General features: G+C 43.8%; 2 protein-coding genes and 1 long non-coding RNA gene across 10 annotated transcripts; 2 read left to right on the forward strand and 1 right to left on the reverse strand.

Annotated features, from left to right (window-relative positions):
• The first annotated feature begins 369 nt into the window (after positions 1-369).
• kcnmb2a (potassium large conductance calcium-activated channel, subfamily M, beta member 2a) lies at positions 370-5,049 on the forward strand. 8 transcript variants are annotated; one of them, XM_078099129.1, is made up of 6 exons: positions 443-535; positions 2,811-3,012; positions 3,153-3,269; positions 3,419-3,589; positions 3,797-3,992; positions 4,140-5,049. In XM_078099129.1, the coding sequence occupies exons 2-6, from the start codon at positions 2,834-2,836 to the stop codon at positions 4,422-4,424; spliced, it is 948 nt and encodes a 315-aa protein (XP_077955255.1). In that variant the 5' UTR covers positions 443-535; positions 2,811-2,833; the 3' UTR covers positions 4,425-5,049. The 8 variants fall into 8 exon arrangements, with proteins under 8 accessions (XP_040027111.1, XP_077955255.1, XP_077955252.1 ...); XM_078099128.1 differs by having other exon boundaries at positions 480-2,731; XM_040171177.2 differs by lacking the exon at positions 2,811-3,012 and having other exon boundaries at positions 370-535.
• Positions 3,402-5,966, reverse strand: LOC144405504 (uncharacterized). Its single transcript, XR_013467119.1, has 2 exons — positions 5,573-5,966; positions 3,402-4,391 (listed from the first exon to the last, which is right to left on the reverse strand). It is a non-coding gene; the product is annotated as an uncharacterized LOC144405504 (long non-coding RNA).
• LOC120815991 (phosphatidylinositol 4,5-bisphosphate 3-kinase catalytic subunit alpha isoform) lies at positions 5,538-18,004 on the forward strand. Its single transcript, XM_040171173.2, has 21 exons — positions 5,538-6,056; positions 6,948-7,363; positions 7,505-7,714; positions 7,829-8,079; positions 8,429-8,674; positions 8,889-8,974; positions 9,073-9,178; positions 9,772-9,924; positions 10,414-10,548; positions 10,899-11,023; positions 11,149-11,230; positions 11,399-11,563; positions 11,664-11,767; positions 12,233-12,404; positions 13,145-13,251; positions 13,523-13,644; positions 14,024-14,102; positions 14,293-14,463; positions 14,615-14,732; positions 14,840-14,991; positions 15,118-18,004. Exons 2-21 carry the CDS (start codon positions 7,012-7,014, stop codon positions 15,386-15,388), a joined length of 3,207 nt encoding a protein of 1,068 aa, XP_040027107.1. The 5' UTR covers positions 5,538-6,056; positions 6,948-7,011; the 3' UTR covers positions 15,389-18,004.
• The last annotated feature ends 215 nt before the right edge of the window (positions 18,005-18,219 follow it).

An 18,219-nucleotide genomic window follows, 5' to 3' on the forward strand; every position in this document is an offset into this window, starting at 1 on the left:
ACTTATTAACATTTTTCCACGCTTTTACATTTGTCATATTATCAACATGAAAGCATCACTCCCAAAAATTCCTAAGTATTCAACGAGATCTGTTGCTTTGTTCGGCTGCCGAGGTTACAGAGACCTCTTGTGGCAAGACGCAGGGCAACGTCTCCCAATCAGAGACCCAAGCTGTGGCCTCCAAGTTGTTTATGTGTCCGGTGCATTCTTTGATATGGAAAGGCAGAGGTGTTTGAAATCACCGCTCTTGAACTCCTCTGAGGATGTGCTGCAACGTGCATAGCAACGGCCACACGGTCCAGCCAACCACAGAGAGTGAAGATTCATTGTTCCAGACCAGCTAATTTTAAGCATGACAACATTGTACAGGGAACTCATGTTACTAACACAGGTATGGCAGGCATTCTCTTCACTTAGGGACAGACTTTAAATAAGAGGTAGCCAGCTGCTATCCCTGGGAGGGACCATGTTGGAGAGCCACAGCTGACAGTTGTAGCCTAAGGTCCGGATTAGCATAACAACACGGATTGAAGAGGTAAGATCTCACTGATTGTGAGTATTATCACCACTATTTCATGTCAGCTTACATGGATCACACTCAGACGCTGTACTTTGAATGTGCAAAGACAAGAGGTGATTACAGGCTTTGTAAATACCAATTGAGACCGTCTGCTGGAAATTGATCACAACCAGAGGTGAACCTGCAACTGGGAATAGAATGGATTGATTAGGAAAATATTTCATCGCATACAATCAATTTTTTCCAAGTGCATTGATGATTCTTAACTAGATAATATTGGTAGAATAACGCTGTTTTTCACTTCTGTGTTTGTGCGACAACTTAACAGCAAACAGTTGCAAAATACTATTAACTGTGAACTGATGACTGGTTTTCATACATTATGCAGAATGATATAAACTACATGTTCATTACGCTTGAGACGTGTCATTTGTAAAGCCTTTGCACTGTTCACACCATCTGCACCTCGGTTAAGTGTTTACTGCTCCGCTTTGCCTCGGTGGGGTGCTGTGCAGTGCAGCATGAAGTCACCACACACTATAGGGTGACTGACGTGACAGCAATAATCACTGGAGGGACAAGGCAAAAAATACCTCCTGAGACATTCTTCGTCAAAGGGCGTGTTGACAGCAGGTCGGGCTTTGAATTCCGCAGCGCTGTTCAGCACGCAAGGTGAAAGTAAACACCTTCCGTACTGACTTATTTACACAGGCTTAGTTTCTACATCATGAACGCACCTTTATTTCACATATTATGTACGACTAGATTTTCTCTGATTGACAGAGACCCAAAATAACCCTTTAATCCGTAGTTGTTTAGCGTCTTTTGTGTGTGCCCTTTACACATATCTGTCTTTAACGGCTGCAGCAAAATTCTTCAATGCAGCTGTTGGTTTAAAATCTACTGCTGAACTTTAGTAGTAAAAAAGACGCTGTCTGCTCACAGGCCCTCTGACCCATACAGTGATACGTCCACGTGTAAGATAACACCGGCTCTGTTGACGTGTGGTCCACCGCTTGCCATTTTGGTCTACCACTCATTCAGTCAGGTTCATCCGTCACAACATGGGAGAGAGGCCGCTGGAAGAAACATGAACCGAGGACACATCCATAAAGATTATACAGTGAGGTTGACTGATCCCATTTCCCTCCGGCTCTGGATGTGTAGTCCATTAAACTGATAATCGGAAAATGTGAACGATAAGTTCCTGCTGGGGAAAGCAGTTTCACACTGGTGCATTTATTTGGAAACAACAGACTGCCTCCAGTGCTTCATGTGGTGACAATGCAGACTCAGTAGCTATTAAAAAAAACATGACAGGACGAAAAATGCATTTAAAATATTGTAATTTTTCTACTGTTTTTTTTACGGCCGATGCTATCTCAGATTTCTTTCAGATTCAGTTAAGTTTTAGCCATTTCAATTCAATGATTTCTTGAAAACTTTAAGTATTTCCTAAGTTGAATATCATTTCTACCATTTGATTGATTGTTGATTTTGGAAACTGAGAAAAAAATGATTGAATATAGAAACTTCAGAAGATAAGAAGTTTTGAATGTCTAACTAATGTCAATCTAGCCTGCCTGTCCCACAAACCAGGAAGGACTGTTTATTCCTTATATTATTAATCAGACAATCAACTGCCACTGTAAGACCCGCTGTCACGAGGCACGGCTACAAATTCACCGCTTTCAAAGCCCTTTTAAAAATCGGCTTATGGAGTATGAAGCGATCTTTCCGAAAAGGGTGTGTGTCCATGTTTAGCTGTAACCAATACAGACATGTGTGGAACTTGAGGGACTCCAGTGGCAATGGTCAGCGTGCTGCAAGGAGAGAAATTGAAAAGTTGTAAGACGGATGTACATGGGGGGTACACGTGCAAAATCCTGTGAAATATTTCTAAAACATTTGTGGTTTCCTTCAGATTCCCTTCGTCACACGGGAGTTGTCTCTCAGCAACATTTCCCCTAAGCAGCTGGAAAGGCAATACAATGAGGAAATTACTCATCTATGAGGAATTCCTTGGCTTGTTTTCTAACTACTCTGCAGCTTATACTCTGACAAGGTTGTTATCGCCCACAAAATGAAAACAACATTCTTATTGTACTCACTTGTTTGAGGGCTGAATGGAGGCATCCAAGGTGTCCTTGTTGTCCCAAGAGAGGACCCAATGACTTTGTGTTGACAGAAGAAGTGTGCAGGACACAACAGGTAGGTTTTTCATGAGCACCTCATTAGGAATGAACGCCTTTCATCTGCTGCTATCTGTCATCTTGTTTTCCCTTTGTAGAGTTCCTTTGTGCTGAGAAAGTGATGTTTACCCAGTGGAGACCACTGTATCAGAGGTGCTTCCTGTCCCAACACTGCATGCTACTCAGACAAACTGCTCATTGCAGAGTTACCAAGGGAGGCATATGCTTCATAGTGCTATTGTACAAAACTGGACATATATTTGCAAAAGTAGTGGGTTTGACCGCAACAATGCACCAAAGGTACTGTATGTTTTCTTTTGTCTGACCTATTTGGTTTGTAACTGGGGACTTGGGACTTCTGTTGTGTTTACCATCCTCGTGGTTTGTGGTTTGTGTTTGCGGGACGCTAAACATGGGAAAAAACTGGCCATGATTCACAGGTCCTTTCAGCAATCCTTCCGTTCCAGCTCAGCAAGCAAAGGAGGACGTGGACCATCAGGAAAGATGTTTTTCGTGGCCCGGAACAGAAATGTAGCAGGTCAAGGAAATGAAAGGAGGTAACAGCAACATTGCAGAGGAGAAAAACAGGGCCTTTGTGGCCGTGTAAAAAAAACACCGGAAATCTCTAAAATGCAATTACATTTAATGTCATGATATTTGTATTGTATTGAGAAAAACAAGGTCTACTCATCTTCCCCATCAATAGGTCAATTTATCAGAAATTTCGTGACGTAGATTTATTGGACAAGAAGAAGACAGTGACTGCTCTAAAGCCCGGTGAAGATCGAGCCATATTTCTGGGACTCGGGATGATCCTCTCTTCAGTCATGATGTACTTTGTCCTGGGGATCACAATATTACGCTCTTATGCAGAAAGGTACAGGCGTGCTGTTTAACGTCGGCTTCTGGATGAAACATGTTTTATTCATCAGATGTGCTTGGTGACAAACTGCATTCAGTGCTCTCTCAACCTGAAAAGTGCAACAGTACAACAATACATAGCTCATGCCAATTTTCATATCATCAGATTCCTGAAATGTTTTCTGCTGCATTTAAAACTGGATCTTCATTTAAATGTCAACAGTGTGTGGACAGAGGAGGGCGTGTGCGTTGTTCTCAACTCCACGGTCACAGCAGACATGAACTGTTCCTACAACTGTGGGTCGGAATGCTGGAGAGCCTCCAAATACCCCTGTCTGCAGGTCTACGTGAGCGTCAATAACACGGGCCGCGTCCGCCGCTTATCTCACAACGAGGAGTCCCAGGACACCAGCTCCGAAGTGAGTACAGGGCCAGACGCACCTGAAGGAAATTCTGAAAATACTCCCATCACGATTAAAAGAAGCGGCGCGGCCCTCGCTAAATACAAAAAAGCATGACTAATCCCCCCTGGATGACCTTGGTGTCCTTCAATCCTGTCCTTGCAGTGCGTCTACGTGCCCAGGTGCCAGAAGGACAGGGTGGCCATGCATGTCATAGTCATGAACATCTCCGAGCACCTGAAGGTGAACCAGCAGGTCCCCTGTTACTACGACCCCAGCGAGCAGCAGGAGGCCGTTCTCCTGACGAGGCTGTACGACCATCGCGTTGTCTTCCACTCGCTGCTCTGGCCCTCCTGCATGCTCACAGGAGGGGCCCTCGTTATCGTGATGGTCAAGCTCACGCAGTACCTCTCCAGACTGTGCGAAGAGATAGGGAAGATCAAGAGGTGAAATACGTGCAGTCACCGTCAAAGCATTTGCTGGTTTGGTGATGGACATGTGAGATGAAAGGAATTGTATCTACTAAACACCCTTTCTGTGACCTATTGCAAACATTCCTCTTCTTCTGAGGCATCGGGAAGAGCTGACTCTGTCTCCAGATCCAGGATGTGTCTGTTTATCAAATTGAACTAAATGTTCCAACTTTTAGAAATGCAACAAAAAGACTTTTGTACAAGGAAGTCTATGACTGGATATGCCTGGTGTCAACGCATTGTAAAATGTTTTATGGGTATTTTCTATGCTCTATCTCAGATATGGTAAGTTATGAGCATGTGGTTTGATATTGACAATGCCAACTTAATTTGACGGAAAAAAATTCTGTACGCATTATTAATGTTGAGGAACAACTTTAACAACTATCTCAAACGTTTCTTAAATTCATTTGTTATCTCCTCAACTTGATCATATGTGTTTATCTTATGAAGTGTTTTTTTGTTTGCTGTGACTTTTTAAAAACTGTAACCATACCAACAATTCAAAATGTAAAGTGATTGAGACATTATTGCACGATGTCAACTTCGGCACCGGTTTACCAAATAAAGCTTACGGCCCAGAAATAAATTCTGATCTCAAATTCCAGGGTCACAATTTCCCTCTTTAAAACAAAAATGATATCCGTTTACAGTTTATCTCATAAATAATCACAAAAAGGGAAATGGATAGATTGCATGACTTTGCAGGGCCCTTACTAAGCTGTATGGGCACACACTTCTTTTTCCTGCAGTAGAAATAAAAGACCATTTCCCCAGGATGTTTGTGTGTTAGAAACCACACAGAGAGGATGTACTTCTGCCACACTTGCAAAATCTTTTTACTTTAGTTTGAACGGTTGGCTGATTTGGTGGCGATAGCCATGGTCTTTGCATTCCTATCCTTGAATATATGACTATGTCTGTACAAGGATTTATTTGAAAATAATTAAGATTACACCAATATTGTTTGAAGTTAAAAAATAGTTTACAGTTATATAACTTAGTCAACAAAAAGCAGACGTATTGAGACATAAGCGATGAAAACCTACAAATAATTCAACTACCAGTGAAACTTTTCCCTCATCTAACCTTTTTATTCGGTGGCTTTTCTCGTGTGCTATTTACCGGGCGTTTGCTAAGTTCCATACTCCATAAGAAAAACAGTGGTTTCCATCTCATGACGACCAGCTTTTCTCCAGCAGCTCAGACGCGCACTCGGTGTGGGAGGGAAGGTCCACGGCGATGAGCCCGCTAGCAGCCTTCCAACCGGCTATCGTTAGCTGCGCGCGGCTAACTCGCCACCAAGCCGTTCACTTTTGTTTTCGGGACGCCACGATGAAGAACGTCGCGAAGTATTAATGGACTTATTCCACTGTAGCATATCGACAAGAACCAACGGGGTCCCCGGGGCGTCTTTTCTCCTAATAACATCGGGTCCGCGCCGACCCCTCGGTGTCATTGTTCGGATGGACCGTCGTTAAGAGCTAGCGCCGCCGCTCCAGACTTCCCGAGCGGGCACGAATGGGATCTGCTCGGCTCGCGGCTGCCACTGGGTGTACTGGCGGATTAGCTTCGCGGCTAACCGGTTGGCGTTAGCTATCTGACACAGGTAGCCTGATATTTGTGTATTTTGTTTGTGTCGTGCGTTGTCGTGTGTGTGTTGACTTTCAGCTGTTATTCAGAAATACGTGAACGTGACCCCCGGGTTACATTGTGGGAACGCCAGACTAACAGCAGCTTAATGTCTCAGGCGGGGTACTCGTATCGTAGCGTTAGATGACATTGGTCCCCTTGGATAACTTGGCTAGCGTGATTTCCCCAGCTAGCTAAGAAAAGGCACCCAACGTTAACGCTGATACACGAGCAGCAGCAGCACAACACAAACTACCGTAATAGTTCGGGGAGACTGTCGAGCCCGGGTTAAAAAACTGTAACTTAACGTTAGCCGCGGTTACCGTCTAAAGCCCGAGTGACATCAACGCTCGCTAGCAAACATGTTTGTTTACATGCTTTTGAGGCGCTTTCACTGGACATTTTCCAATCAGCTCATCGTTGCCCTCTCCGAGTTAGCCTCGAGTTATTCTAAACGCCAACTCGCCAAGCCTAAGTTCCTTTCGTGTAGTTTCCGTCCGCTGTGATGACACGGTGTCGTTGGGTGAAAGCTAACGCTGAAATGATTGACAAACGTGTGCGGTGACATCTTGGACGGCTGCTAAGTTTAATTGTGACAGTTCAGGCTGCGATGTGTCACTACCGGCTCGCAAACACGCAACATAGAAATATGCAGTGGTGCCACGGGCATTCCCTGTTATCCCGTTGCTACATTTCCCATCAGCTTTGGGCACCCAACTCTGGGTCTCTCCCCCCGGAGTGTATATATAGCATCATTATAGCCTGTCACTATGCAACTCTAGCATAGGTCCAATGTTTACCGCAAGCCTTTTGCATTAGTGTGCACAGGTCAGTGACTCTCTTCTAATTTTTTTCTTCTTTCTCACAGCTGGTTGACATTGCACATGTGATAATTAGTCGACTCAGAAAAAAGCAGATTCCTTGGCACGACCATGCCTCCAAGGCCTTCCTCGGGAGAACTATGGGGGATGCACTTGATGCCCCCCAGCATCCTGGTGGACTGCCTCCTGCCAAATGGCATGATCCTCACGTTGGAGTGCCTCCGGGAGGCCACGCTCGTTACAGTCAAGCACGATCTTTTTAAAGAGGCCAGGAAGTACCCTCTTCACCATCTGCTGCAGGAGGAGAGCTCCTACATCTTTGTCAGTGTCACCCAGGAGGCCGAACGCGAGGAGTTCTACGATGAGACCAGGAGGTTGTGCGATCTCAGGCTCTTCCAGGCCTTCCTCAAAGTCATCGAGCCGGTGGGCAACAGAGAAGAGAAAATTCTCAACAGAGAGATAGGTATGGTTCATGAATTATTCATAACGGGTGTACGTAGACCGTGGGATTATTATTACCCATAGTCAGGGAAATTAACATACTGTTGTTGCACGGCAAATCAAGGCAAATGTGTTTTTATCAAGCCCTTGTTCTTCCTTTCAGGTTTTGCCATTGGAATGCCCATTTGTGAGTTTGATTTGGTGAAAGACTCTGAAGTGCAGGACTTCAGACGGAACATTTTAAATGTTTGCAAAGAGGCTGTGGACCTCAGAGACAGTAACGGACCCCACAGCAGAGCTTTGTACGTGTATCCTCCCAATGTAGAATCGTCTGTAGAACTTCCCAGGCACATCTATAACAAGCTAGATAAAGGTGAGACGCTTTATGTATGTACGCAAACATTTACAGTCGTGTTGTTTACTCCTTCCATACACATAGAACAATTCTAAACTATTTTAATTGGATCTTTTGTACTCTTTCCCTCAGGTCAAATCATCGTGGTCATATGGGTTATTGTGTCACCAAGCAATGACAAGCAGAAGTACACCCTGAAGATCAACCATGACTATGTACCGGAGCAGGTGATTGCCGAAGCCATCCGCAAGAAGACACGTAGCATGCTGCTCTCCCAGGAGCAGTTAAAAATGTGTGTACAGGAGTATCAGGGAAAGTACATCCTCAAAGTCTGTGGCTGTGACGAATACTTACTGGAGAAATACCCTCTGAGTCAGTACAAGGTAATCTAATTTAATCTTGCGTGTGCTGCATCTTAATAGCATTGTACTTAGTGGGGGAGAGATCCATTTTGTGTCAAATTATCACGTCAATACAAATGTGCCTGACATTTATGGGATAAAATTAATATGCTGATTTAAGGATAGAAGCTAAACACATCGTGGTATATAAGTACAAACAACGGAATGTCTGTGTTACTGCTCAGTTGTACCTTTTTAACATCCAATAATTTGCATGTTGATAAGCCTAGAAATTGTATGAAAGGGTATCAAAAATGTCAAACTGCATGAAAAGAATCAAAATGTCACAATCCTGGCCGCTTCAGAATGTCACTTTCTGTGTCCTTGACAGTACGTCCGCAGCTGCATCATGTTGGGACGGATGCCCAACTTGATGCTAATGGCAAAAGACAGCCTGTATTCCCAGCTGCCCATAGACAACTTCACCATGCCGTCCTACGCGAGGAGAATATCCACAGCAACGCCCTACATGAATGGGGAAACGGCCACCAAGTCCCTCTGGACTATCAACGGAACGCTGAGGATCCGGATACTCTGTGCCACTTACGTCAATGTCAACATCCGAGACATTGACAAGGTACGCCCGCTGTGGTGCTGTGGCTGCTTCACCTTGTTTTATTTACAGCTCCTCTGCTTTGACAAAAAAAAAAATACATTCTGGCGGCTGTCTCTCATCTGCACCTCCTTGGAGGTTCTGAGAAGACGTTCTTCATTTCATGCAGTCAGGCGTCCAGTGAACGATATCTGCCCCCGGATCAGCGTGTAAAACCTTTTGTTTGTGGCTGCTCTAGATCTACGTCAGGACCGGGATCTACCACGGCGGAGAGCAGTTGTGTGACAACGTCAACACCCTGCGCGTGCCCTGCTCAAACCCCAGGTAGGAACACGCCATGCAGACCGGCGCTCCACGCTGTGGGAACATTTAGCCGCTATGAGGTTTGATTACGTTAACGCCATCGTCCCCGTTTGTTCCAGGTGGAACGAGTGGCTGAACTACGACATGTACATTCCAGACATCCCGCGTGCTGCCCGACTCTGCCTCTCCATCTGCTCGGTGAAGGGAAGGAAGGGAGCTAAAGAGGTTGGCTACGTTGAAATCTGTAATGCTTGAGATTTCTGCTTTGGTAGATTTGACGTTGTGAAGCTCGTCATCCAGCAGCTCCACGTGGTTGCTCTCGCTTATTTCAGCACTTTCTGCAGCGGATAAAACTGTTTAAGAGTACGAAAAATGATAGAATCCTATTTTTGTCATCGCAGATTTCTAGAACTATCTTGTTAGCTTTGCCAGGGCAGTGGAAGAGTTAACGGTAAACAACGAGGCTGATAACAATGGGTTTAAACACTTACTCGGGATTACATTCAGACATCTTGCAAATCCCCTCATGCGAGGTTGGGTCATTCGAGTCCAGCGTTGCAATAAAACACAATTTTATATCAAGGTCAATACGGAATATTAATGCATTGGCTGTTTTAAAAAAAACAAAAAAGCATTGCCAGCCTGATAAATCAGGGTGGGACTTCACCATTGTAGATTTGAATGTTATATTTAAAAATAATTTTACAATCCACTTCTGTTTGGTCGTTATTGAAGTAAACAGTCAGCTAATATAAGCGTGGGAGACAAACATACCTTCGTTTTCTTAATCTCATCGTCTTTCTGGTGTTTTCCTGCAGGAGCACTGTCCTCTCGCCTGGGGCAACATTAACCTGTTTGACTACACCCACACACTGGTGGCAGGGAAGATGGCGCTCAACCTATGGCCCGTCCCACACGGCCTGGAGGACCTTCTCAACGCCATCGGTGTCACAGGCTCTAACCCCAACAAGGTGAGCGGCAAATGTCAGCATTGTGTCGTTTCTACTAGAGTCTCATCTTTCCTTACTGAGCGGCTTGATACACGTCTGAAACGTAACCAGACCCTGCTTTCCTTTGGCGGTTTGTCTGTGTCTGTTAACTGGAAAATATGTTTTTGCAATAAAACAAAATGTATGAATTGTAATATCGTCTCAACTTCAGCTACGAAGGGTAGTTTCGGAGGGTGTTGAAACTCAAAGACGATGGAATAACATTGCATAAAAGATAATCTTTTTGAAGCTTTTCTACTATGTTTTTTGCTCATGCCGGCGACTGACCTCTAAGCCTCATTACCCAGTTTACAGCAAGCTGGGAACAGGGAACTGTAGATTTTCAGAACTGGATTTAAGCCGCTTCGGTTAAACCTTCTTATCCCACCTAATTAAACACTCATTGTGTCAGGGGACTTTTTTTGATTAGAACAAATACCTTTCCCCTCTCACCACTTTCTAAACCTGCAGGAAACTCCTTGTCTGGAGCTGGAGTTTGACCACTTCAGTTGCCCCGTCAAGTACCCGGAAATGACCATCATTGAGGAACATGCAAACTGGAATATATCCAGAGAGCTTGGCTTTAATTACTGCCACACTGGTTTGGTAAGATAACGAGAATTTGTTATTGTTTCCCCCCCCTCCCCTCCCCACTGAGATCTAGTTCAATTACTTTATTTTAGCGCAAAAAATCACAAATTTGCCTACGAGGGCTTTACAGTCTGTACGTAGTAAGCCAAATAATGATTTAAAAATTGTTATTTGTAATCACAACCGTAGTAGAAATGGTAGATTAACAACGATAACAAGCCTGGATGAGATCTCATTGTCATTCTGAGCAGCCGCCACATTTTTTTTCCTTCCGCGGACGGCAACCTCCTTTTGACTCTGTTTAATGAGACACACCACCACGCTAACTGTTCAGCTTTCATTGATTGTGTTCTTCTGCGTCTTAGAGTAACAGATTGGCACGTGACAACCCGCTGACCGACACTGACAATGAGCAGCTACGACAGGTGTGCAACAGAGATCCACTCTCTGAAATCACTGAGCAGGAAAAAGACTTCCTATGGAGACACAGGTAATGGGTCTGCACTTTCATACCAGTCTATGGGGCTTTTAAGTAGTTTAAAAAAAAAAAAAACATTTCATTTTTACATAAAAGTCAGTGTACTAATTCATTCTCTCCCCCTCAAATCCTTCCAGACAAGACTGCGTCAACATGCCGGAGATCCTTCCCAAGATCCTCCTGGCTGTGAAATGGAACTCAAGAGATGAGATTGCCCAGGTAAGCTCAGGTTTCCACTGCTGACTCGGCTTCGTTTTAAAGGACGTTACTCTGGGAGATGGGTGTGTTCCTTACTTGGTTGTTGTACTACTGTAACTGATATTTACATATAAAGCGTGTGTGTGTTGTATCCAAAGTCATTGATGTTTTCCTTCTTTCTGTTTTTAGATGTATTGCCTCCTGAAGGACTGGCCTGCTATCAAACCAGAGCAAGCCATGGAGTTGCTGGATTGCAACTTTCCTGATCCTATGATCAGAGAGTTTGCAGTAAAGTGCCTTGAGAAATACTTAACTGATGACAAACTCTCCCAGTACCTCATTCAACTGGTGCAGGTGTGTGGTTCATTTAATGCCTCAGTTTCATACACTGTGTTTATTGTGTTTTAATGCCAATGTTTCATGCTATTTTCTATGTGTGTCATTTTGTGCCCAGGTTCTTAAGTATGAGCAGTACCTTGATAACCCACTGGCACGTTTCCTGCTGAAAAGGGCCTTAACCAATCAGAGGATAGGACATTTTTTCTTCTGGCATTTAAAGTGAGTTCATTTAAAAAGGTCTTCTTTCAAGAATTTGTGCAGCCGTGACTTGGAAGTTTAAACTGATGTTTGAATGTCGGTAAAGGGAAACGTTGCCAATTCTCAAGCTGCTTTGTGTTGTTGCAATGCCAGCAACACAAAGCCACGGATGACACACATTTAGAGGACTTGAGCTGGCAAATGAGCAGGCAGCTCTGGGCGCCGGTAACTCAAAGGAAGGCAGAGCTTTTTCACATACCACCCACATTGCAATGATACAAAGATGGTTGGAAATCTGCCACGTTTCCCTTTTTGAGTTGTCTGTTTCTTAATCCTAAAAGATTCAAGACAGTTGTGTGAACAGCTGATGGCGGTCGATGTTTCGGGATGCTCTTTGCATGCGTGCATTAGCGGCGAGGCTGTGGATACGTCTCCCGTTGGCACACAGGCTGCCTCTTCATTAGTGTTTCTCCTACATTTGTGCAGGTCAGAGATGCACAACAAGACAGTGAGCCAGCGGTTTGGGCTGCTGTTGGAGTCGTACTGCCGGGCCTGTGGCATGTATCTAAAGCACCTGAGCCGACAGGTGGAGGCCATGGAGAAACTCATCAATCTCACTGACCTCCTCAAACAGGAGAAAAAAGATGAGGCGCAGAAGGTAATGAGACAGCCGGCATCTGTTAATTGTGATCCACTGAATCGTTGAGTTTAATCTGGTCAACATCTGGACCAATCAAGCCGCACTCGAATGATAGTTTGAATGGTTGCTTTTTCATTTGCTTGCTGCGCAATACATTGCAACCCCACATTTAAAAAAACATCAATAACAACATCTTTTCAATAATAGGCATTTGGAATATGGAATATTCTTTAGCTTGTATGACTATTAAGCATGCTTTAATAAATATATATACACATTTTTATAGTAAAGAGCCTTCTAAGGAAGTGAATACTACTACATTCACAAATGAATGCTTCTTATTAGAAAAATAAATCTTTGTGCTTATTTTGAAGAGGACACTATTTAAAATATATAATAGGTATTTTAATATGTGACAGAGTAAACCTTCATATTTGTATTTTGCTAGCTCAAAAGGAATGTTGACTATGATCGTAAAAGTACCGGTAATGGTCTCTAAGCAAATGCATTTGTTAGCTGGCTAACAAGCAAATTGAGCTAATATCTTAATGCAACATTATGAATTCGCTAATATAGCATTCATCAATGATGAAAGGACCGGCAACCAGCCACACAGCACAACGCAGGTGCTGGTAGAAGCTGCATTCATCTCATTGTGACAGATATTTATGATGCTGCTGCTGCTGCTGACTACTCACCAGCTGTCTAAAACTAACATTTGATTAACTCATCACATCACCTTCTGTCTCCCTTTTAAGGTTCAAATGAAGTTTCTGGTGGAGCAGATGAGAAGGCCAGATTACATGGACGCCCTGCAGAACTTCACGTCCCCACTGAATCCTGCTCATCAGCTGGGAAACCTCCGGTACGTCAGCATCTAACTCCCTCCTCTGAAAAACGGCTGGCATTTAAAATTAATTTCCTTTTGCAGGTGTTGCTTTGGACTTTTCCTCTCTAGAGAAGCAAAGTTGTTACCTAATAAAAGTGTGTGTGTACATTTACGGACATAATTAACTCCATGCTCTGAAAACACTGCCTCATTTTTACAGCAAACCCAGTTGCTTTTGTCGAAATAATGTACATTCTGGTTTGAGAAAGGATTCTGGTGCACAAACGTATCCTTTTCTTTGTTTCAGTCTGGAAGAATGCAGAATGATGTCGTCAGCCAAGCGACCTCTCTGGCTTAACTGGGAAAACCCAGATATGATGTCAGAGCTGCTCTTTCAAAACAACGAAATCATCTTCAAAAATGGAGACGGTGAGTTTTGTCTCTGCGTCATTCCCTCGAGTCTCTATTGTTGCCTCTCTCTATTTAGCCGTCCATGCTGTATATCAGCACACACGCAGACTTGAAAAAGCTCTTGCTGAGCACGGCGCATAATTCTTTCTAAGCGCGTGGTTCATAAAATGGCACATAAACTCAACCCCATCCCCGTTCTTTACATAGAAATTCCGAAAGAACAAGCCAACTATCATTGGAATCGCTGTTAACGCATCGCTGTTTGAGCATTTTGCTGCACCATCTGTGGCATAATTGACTTTGACAGCTCTGCCCCATAACGCAACGTGGAGTTGATCAAAGCAACTAATATTCACCTTACTGTCATCCGCCTCCTCGGCTCTCTCCGCCTCCGCAGATCTGAGGCAGGATATGCTGACGCTGCAGATCATTAGAATAATGGAGAACATCTGGCAGAACCAAGGCCTTGATCTCAGGTAGGCTCCTCACTTCACCGCGACAGGAAGGATGCAGGTGCATATTAACAGGCGCTGGATGCTTTCATGTTCTGCACTCATACACAAATGCAGATTAGCAGCAAGCCAGCACAAGTCATTTACTATGAAGACCATCACTTCTTCCCTAATTATTTGTGCCTCTTTATGTTTCTGGTCCTTCCTCCAACAGGATGCTGCCGTACGGGTGTCTGTCAATCGGTGACTGTGTTGGATTGATTGAGGTGGTGAGGAACTCTCACACCATCATGCAAATCCAGTGTAAAGGAGGCATAAAGGGGGCCCTGCAGTTCAACAGCCACACACTGCATCAGTGGCTCAAGGATAAGAACAAGGGAGAGATGTGAGTGGCAAAACAGAGATTTATACAGCTCTTCCGTAGGATGTAGAATCAGTTATAATGTAAAGACTAAATACAAGATTAAGTGTCTAAAATAGTTGGATACAGCTACTGAATTGATTCTGTGACTGAAGTACTTTCCATGTGTTCTTAGGTATGACCAGGCCATAGATCTGTTCACGCGCTCGTGTGCGGGCTACTGTGTAGCCACATTCATCCTGGGCATAGGGGACCGACACAACAGCAACATCATGGTCAAAGATGATGGACAGGTAGATATTGCATTATGAATGATTTCTGTGAGTATAGATGCTGCAGCTATTGCAAAAATAGCTGCAAAAATAGCTTGCAAAAATCATTCATATTTACCTTTTCACAGCTGTTCCACATAGACTTCGGCCATTTCCTCGACCACAAAAAGAAGAAGTTTGGGTACAAGAGAGAACGAGTCCCCTTTGTGCTCACGCAGGACTTCTTGATCGTTATTAGCAAAGGAACTCAAGAGTGCACCAAGACGAGGGAGTTTGAGAGGTAACACCAGCTACCGTTTGATTTAATCAGGATCAAGATTATTCATCATGGACTTAGTAGAAATTTTGATTGACAGACTTGAGTATCCCGCACTTTTCTCATTTATTTTTCTCTGTCCACCTTCAGGTTCCAGGAGATGTGTTACAAGGCGTACCTGGCAATCCGGCAGCACGCCAACCTCTTCATCAACCTCTTCTCCATGATGCTGGGCTCGGGGATGCCCGAGCTGCAGTCGTTTGACGACATCGCCTACATCCGAAAGACCCTGGCCTTGGACAAGACGGAGCAGGAGGCGCTGGACTACTTCATGAAGCAGATGAACGACGCTCACCACGGCGGCTGGACGACAAAGATGGACTGGATCTTCCACACGATCCGCCAGCATGCCATGAACTGAAAGGACGACTGACACAACAGAGGAGTAAACAGCGACTAAGACCCGAGATAATACTGAGACGCGAGGGAGGTATTTTTCACCCAAACACACTACGACCTGGTGATACTTCTGCCAGCGAGTGACTGTGAAACATGCCAGAGCACCACGGGATAAAAGGGTGCTTAGAGGGCCTATTTCAGGGACATAATGCCTAAATGCGCCTGTTTCTACAGGTTTCTGACTTCTTTCCCTCGTTCGCTGCACTATGAACTTCAGATGACGTCATATTTCATCGGTCTTCTTCATAGGAACTAAGCAAGTGTAATGGACCTCGACAACGTTTGCCTTCTTTTGTGTGGACAAACTATCTACAATACTACTAGATTTTTATTTTTGTTTTTTTTCCTATTCCTTTCAATACATCTTCAACCATCAGCATTAAGAAAGCCACGTGGTGAAGCGGTGTACCATGAGCACAGACGGTTTTTCTAGAGAGGAACACTGCTTCTTTTCCACTACCTATTTCAAACTGATGAAAGGCAAGGGAGACCTCGGCGAAACAACGGGAAACGGGCGATGAGAAGCCTGGCCGGTGACCACAGAATCACCATTACCCCATACGACCATGAAAAAAGCAACTGCAGAACTTATAGGGGACATGCCGTTAAACACTTAATAGCATTTAACACTTAACGCTAACCAAAATAGCAACTTATTTGTAGCCTACAGATGACGTGTCCTTTAGCACTATCGCCAGATACCTGACTTTTTACAGCAGAATATCCACATACTTGTAGCAATCAGTGCACATGTTCCTTTTTCGAGTCTATTTTCCACTGAGCCAAAGTACTAGATGTTCAACCCCACTATTTAGCGTTCTTATTGTAAAAAAAAAAGATAAAGAAATAGTCACGACTATTCCAAGTCTCTTGTCTGCACTCACAGCACTGATCTCTGCAGTATTTATTTTTGTTTGTTTTCGTCTATCAGTATTATTTTGTGTTGTTGAAGCACAAGCGTCCGTCGTCCATCCCCACGCAGTCGTAACACACACGGACCAGAGGAAGCTCCCCGGTCGGTCACCTGTCATTCAGCTGATAAAGACAAGAAAGACCAGGGGAGACGGATGTGTAGTGTTCCCTTTGTGTGCTGTGCTGTTACACTATGCAAGTTGTGATACCTAAAATGTAATGAATACTGCTTGGGGGAAGAAATGGAACGAGTCAACGTCAAAGTAAAGACGAGGAGCGAGAGAGACGGATGCTTCTCTCCATCGACGTGCTCACGCTTTGTACAGACAGAACAGAGAAGAGGACGAAAAAAACCCGAAATCCTGCAATGTAACAGAATCCTCTACTTCTTCCCAACAAAAATAACTTTGAGAAAAGCCTTTGGACCTTGCCTTTTTCGCTTCTCCGTTTCAGGTTTATATTTGGAGCTTCAATCTAAGCCATCTGCATAATGTTTTCGAGCCGTGGTTTTGCTCCCGTCGTCTTGTTCTCAGTCACACGTTTGACTGGTAACTTAAGACCGATTCTCTGCTCGCATTTTGCCATGTTGTCCCAGATCGTGACGTCCAGGTAAAAACAAGTAACCGAAGTGAATTTCCGTCAACCTTCCAAGTGTCTTCTTCCCTCTTTCCTATGATTGTCACCCTTATGTGTGGAAGAAGGATCTCTGCAGGTTCGCTCACTGCTCAGACACGTACGTAAGAGGTCAGTAATTGTTCCAGCTTCACCAAATGATACACAGCGTTTTCCCGGACACTCAAGTCTGTGTGCGAATCCACTTTTTTTTGTTTTTAGTACCTGGCTATGGATTTATAAATGCCGGGGAAACCGATCCTAGTGAGATGCGCGTGCTTCTGTACAGGCGACAGAGCAGTGGGCCGGACCCAAAAGGAGAAAACCAGACCCCGTAAACTTTATTGAGCAACTCTAAAATGACGCTATTTCCCTTTTTGTAATTGTTGTTTCTTTCCTCTCACAACGCTTCATGCATGAGGTCCTTGAATTATCTACTTTTCTTTTTGACCTCATGTTGTTTACTTGAATTTCGTGTAAAGAAATTACCTGTTTACTTGTGTGAGGTACAACAAAGTCACAGCGACGGTAACTGATACTGACACTGCTACTACATGTGCAAATGCTTTCTTGAATTACTACAGAGGTAATATATTTTTGTATTTTGAAATGTAAGCAAACTCGTATATGTAACTGCTAACCAAAAAACAAAACAAAAAAAAGGACAGCGAGAGGAATCATGCATCATGTGCACCATCCTACCCAGTAGACAGCTTGTAGTTGTTGAAATGATATGAATGACAAAGCAGAGGTGGATTGTTAAATGAAGGACAGGGACCTGATGCTGTTGCCAGAGTACGATGTTCACGCCGAGTGGAGATCTCTCGCCCTGAGTGGAAGTCTGTAAGCACAATGAGGAGGAAGAAGAAGCTACCTGCATGTTTCAAAAGAAGCAGATCCCATATGTAAGTTATATATCCATCTGAGTATATATATCATTAAACTCTTCAAATACTTGTTTTAGTTATCCCATATGACAATGTCTGATGAAAAAAAACCCTGTATGCATTCATTTATTGTATTGTTGAATAAAAACATTCTACCGATCAAAAAAGATAACCAGACTCTTTTTATTTATTACATTGCTTTCTTGCAAACGAAATGTATGTAATTAACGTGCCACTTTTGTGCTTCGTGAAAAGATAGAAATTCACGTGGCTGATATCCTTCAATTTGTGCCCAACAAGGGAATCTTCCAATTGAAATTACACTAAGAATCTTTTCTTCTTCAGCCATACTGAATAAGCTTTCAAGAACTTTGACGTTACC

Source organism: Gasterosteus aculeatus, chromosome 3 (assembly GCF_964276395.1).
Source record: "Gasterosteus aculeatus chromosome 3, fGasAcu3.hap1.1, whole genome shotgun sequence".
Taxonomy (NCBI): Eukaryota; Metazoa; Chordata; class Actinopteri; order Perciformes; family Gasterosteidae; genus Gasterosteus; species Gasterosteus aculeatus.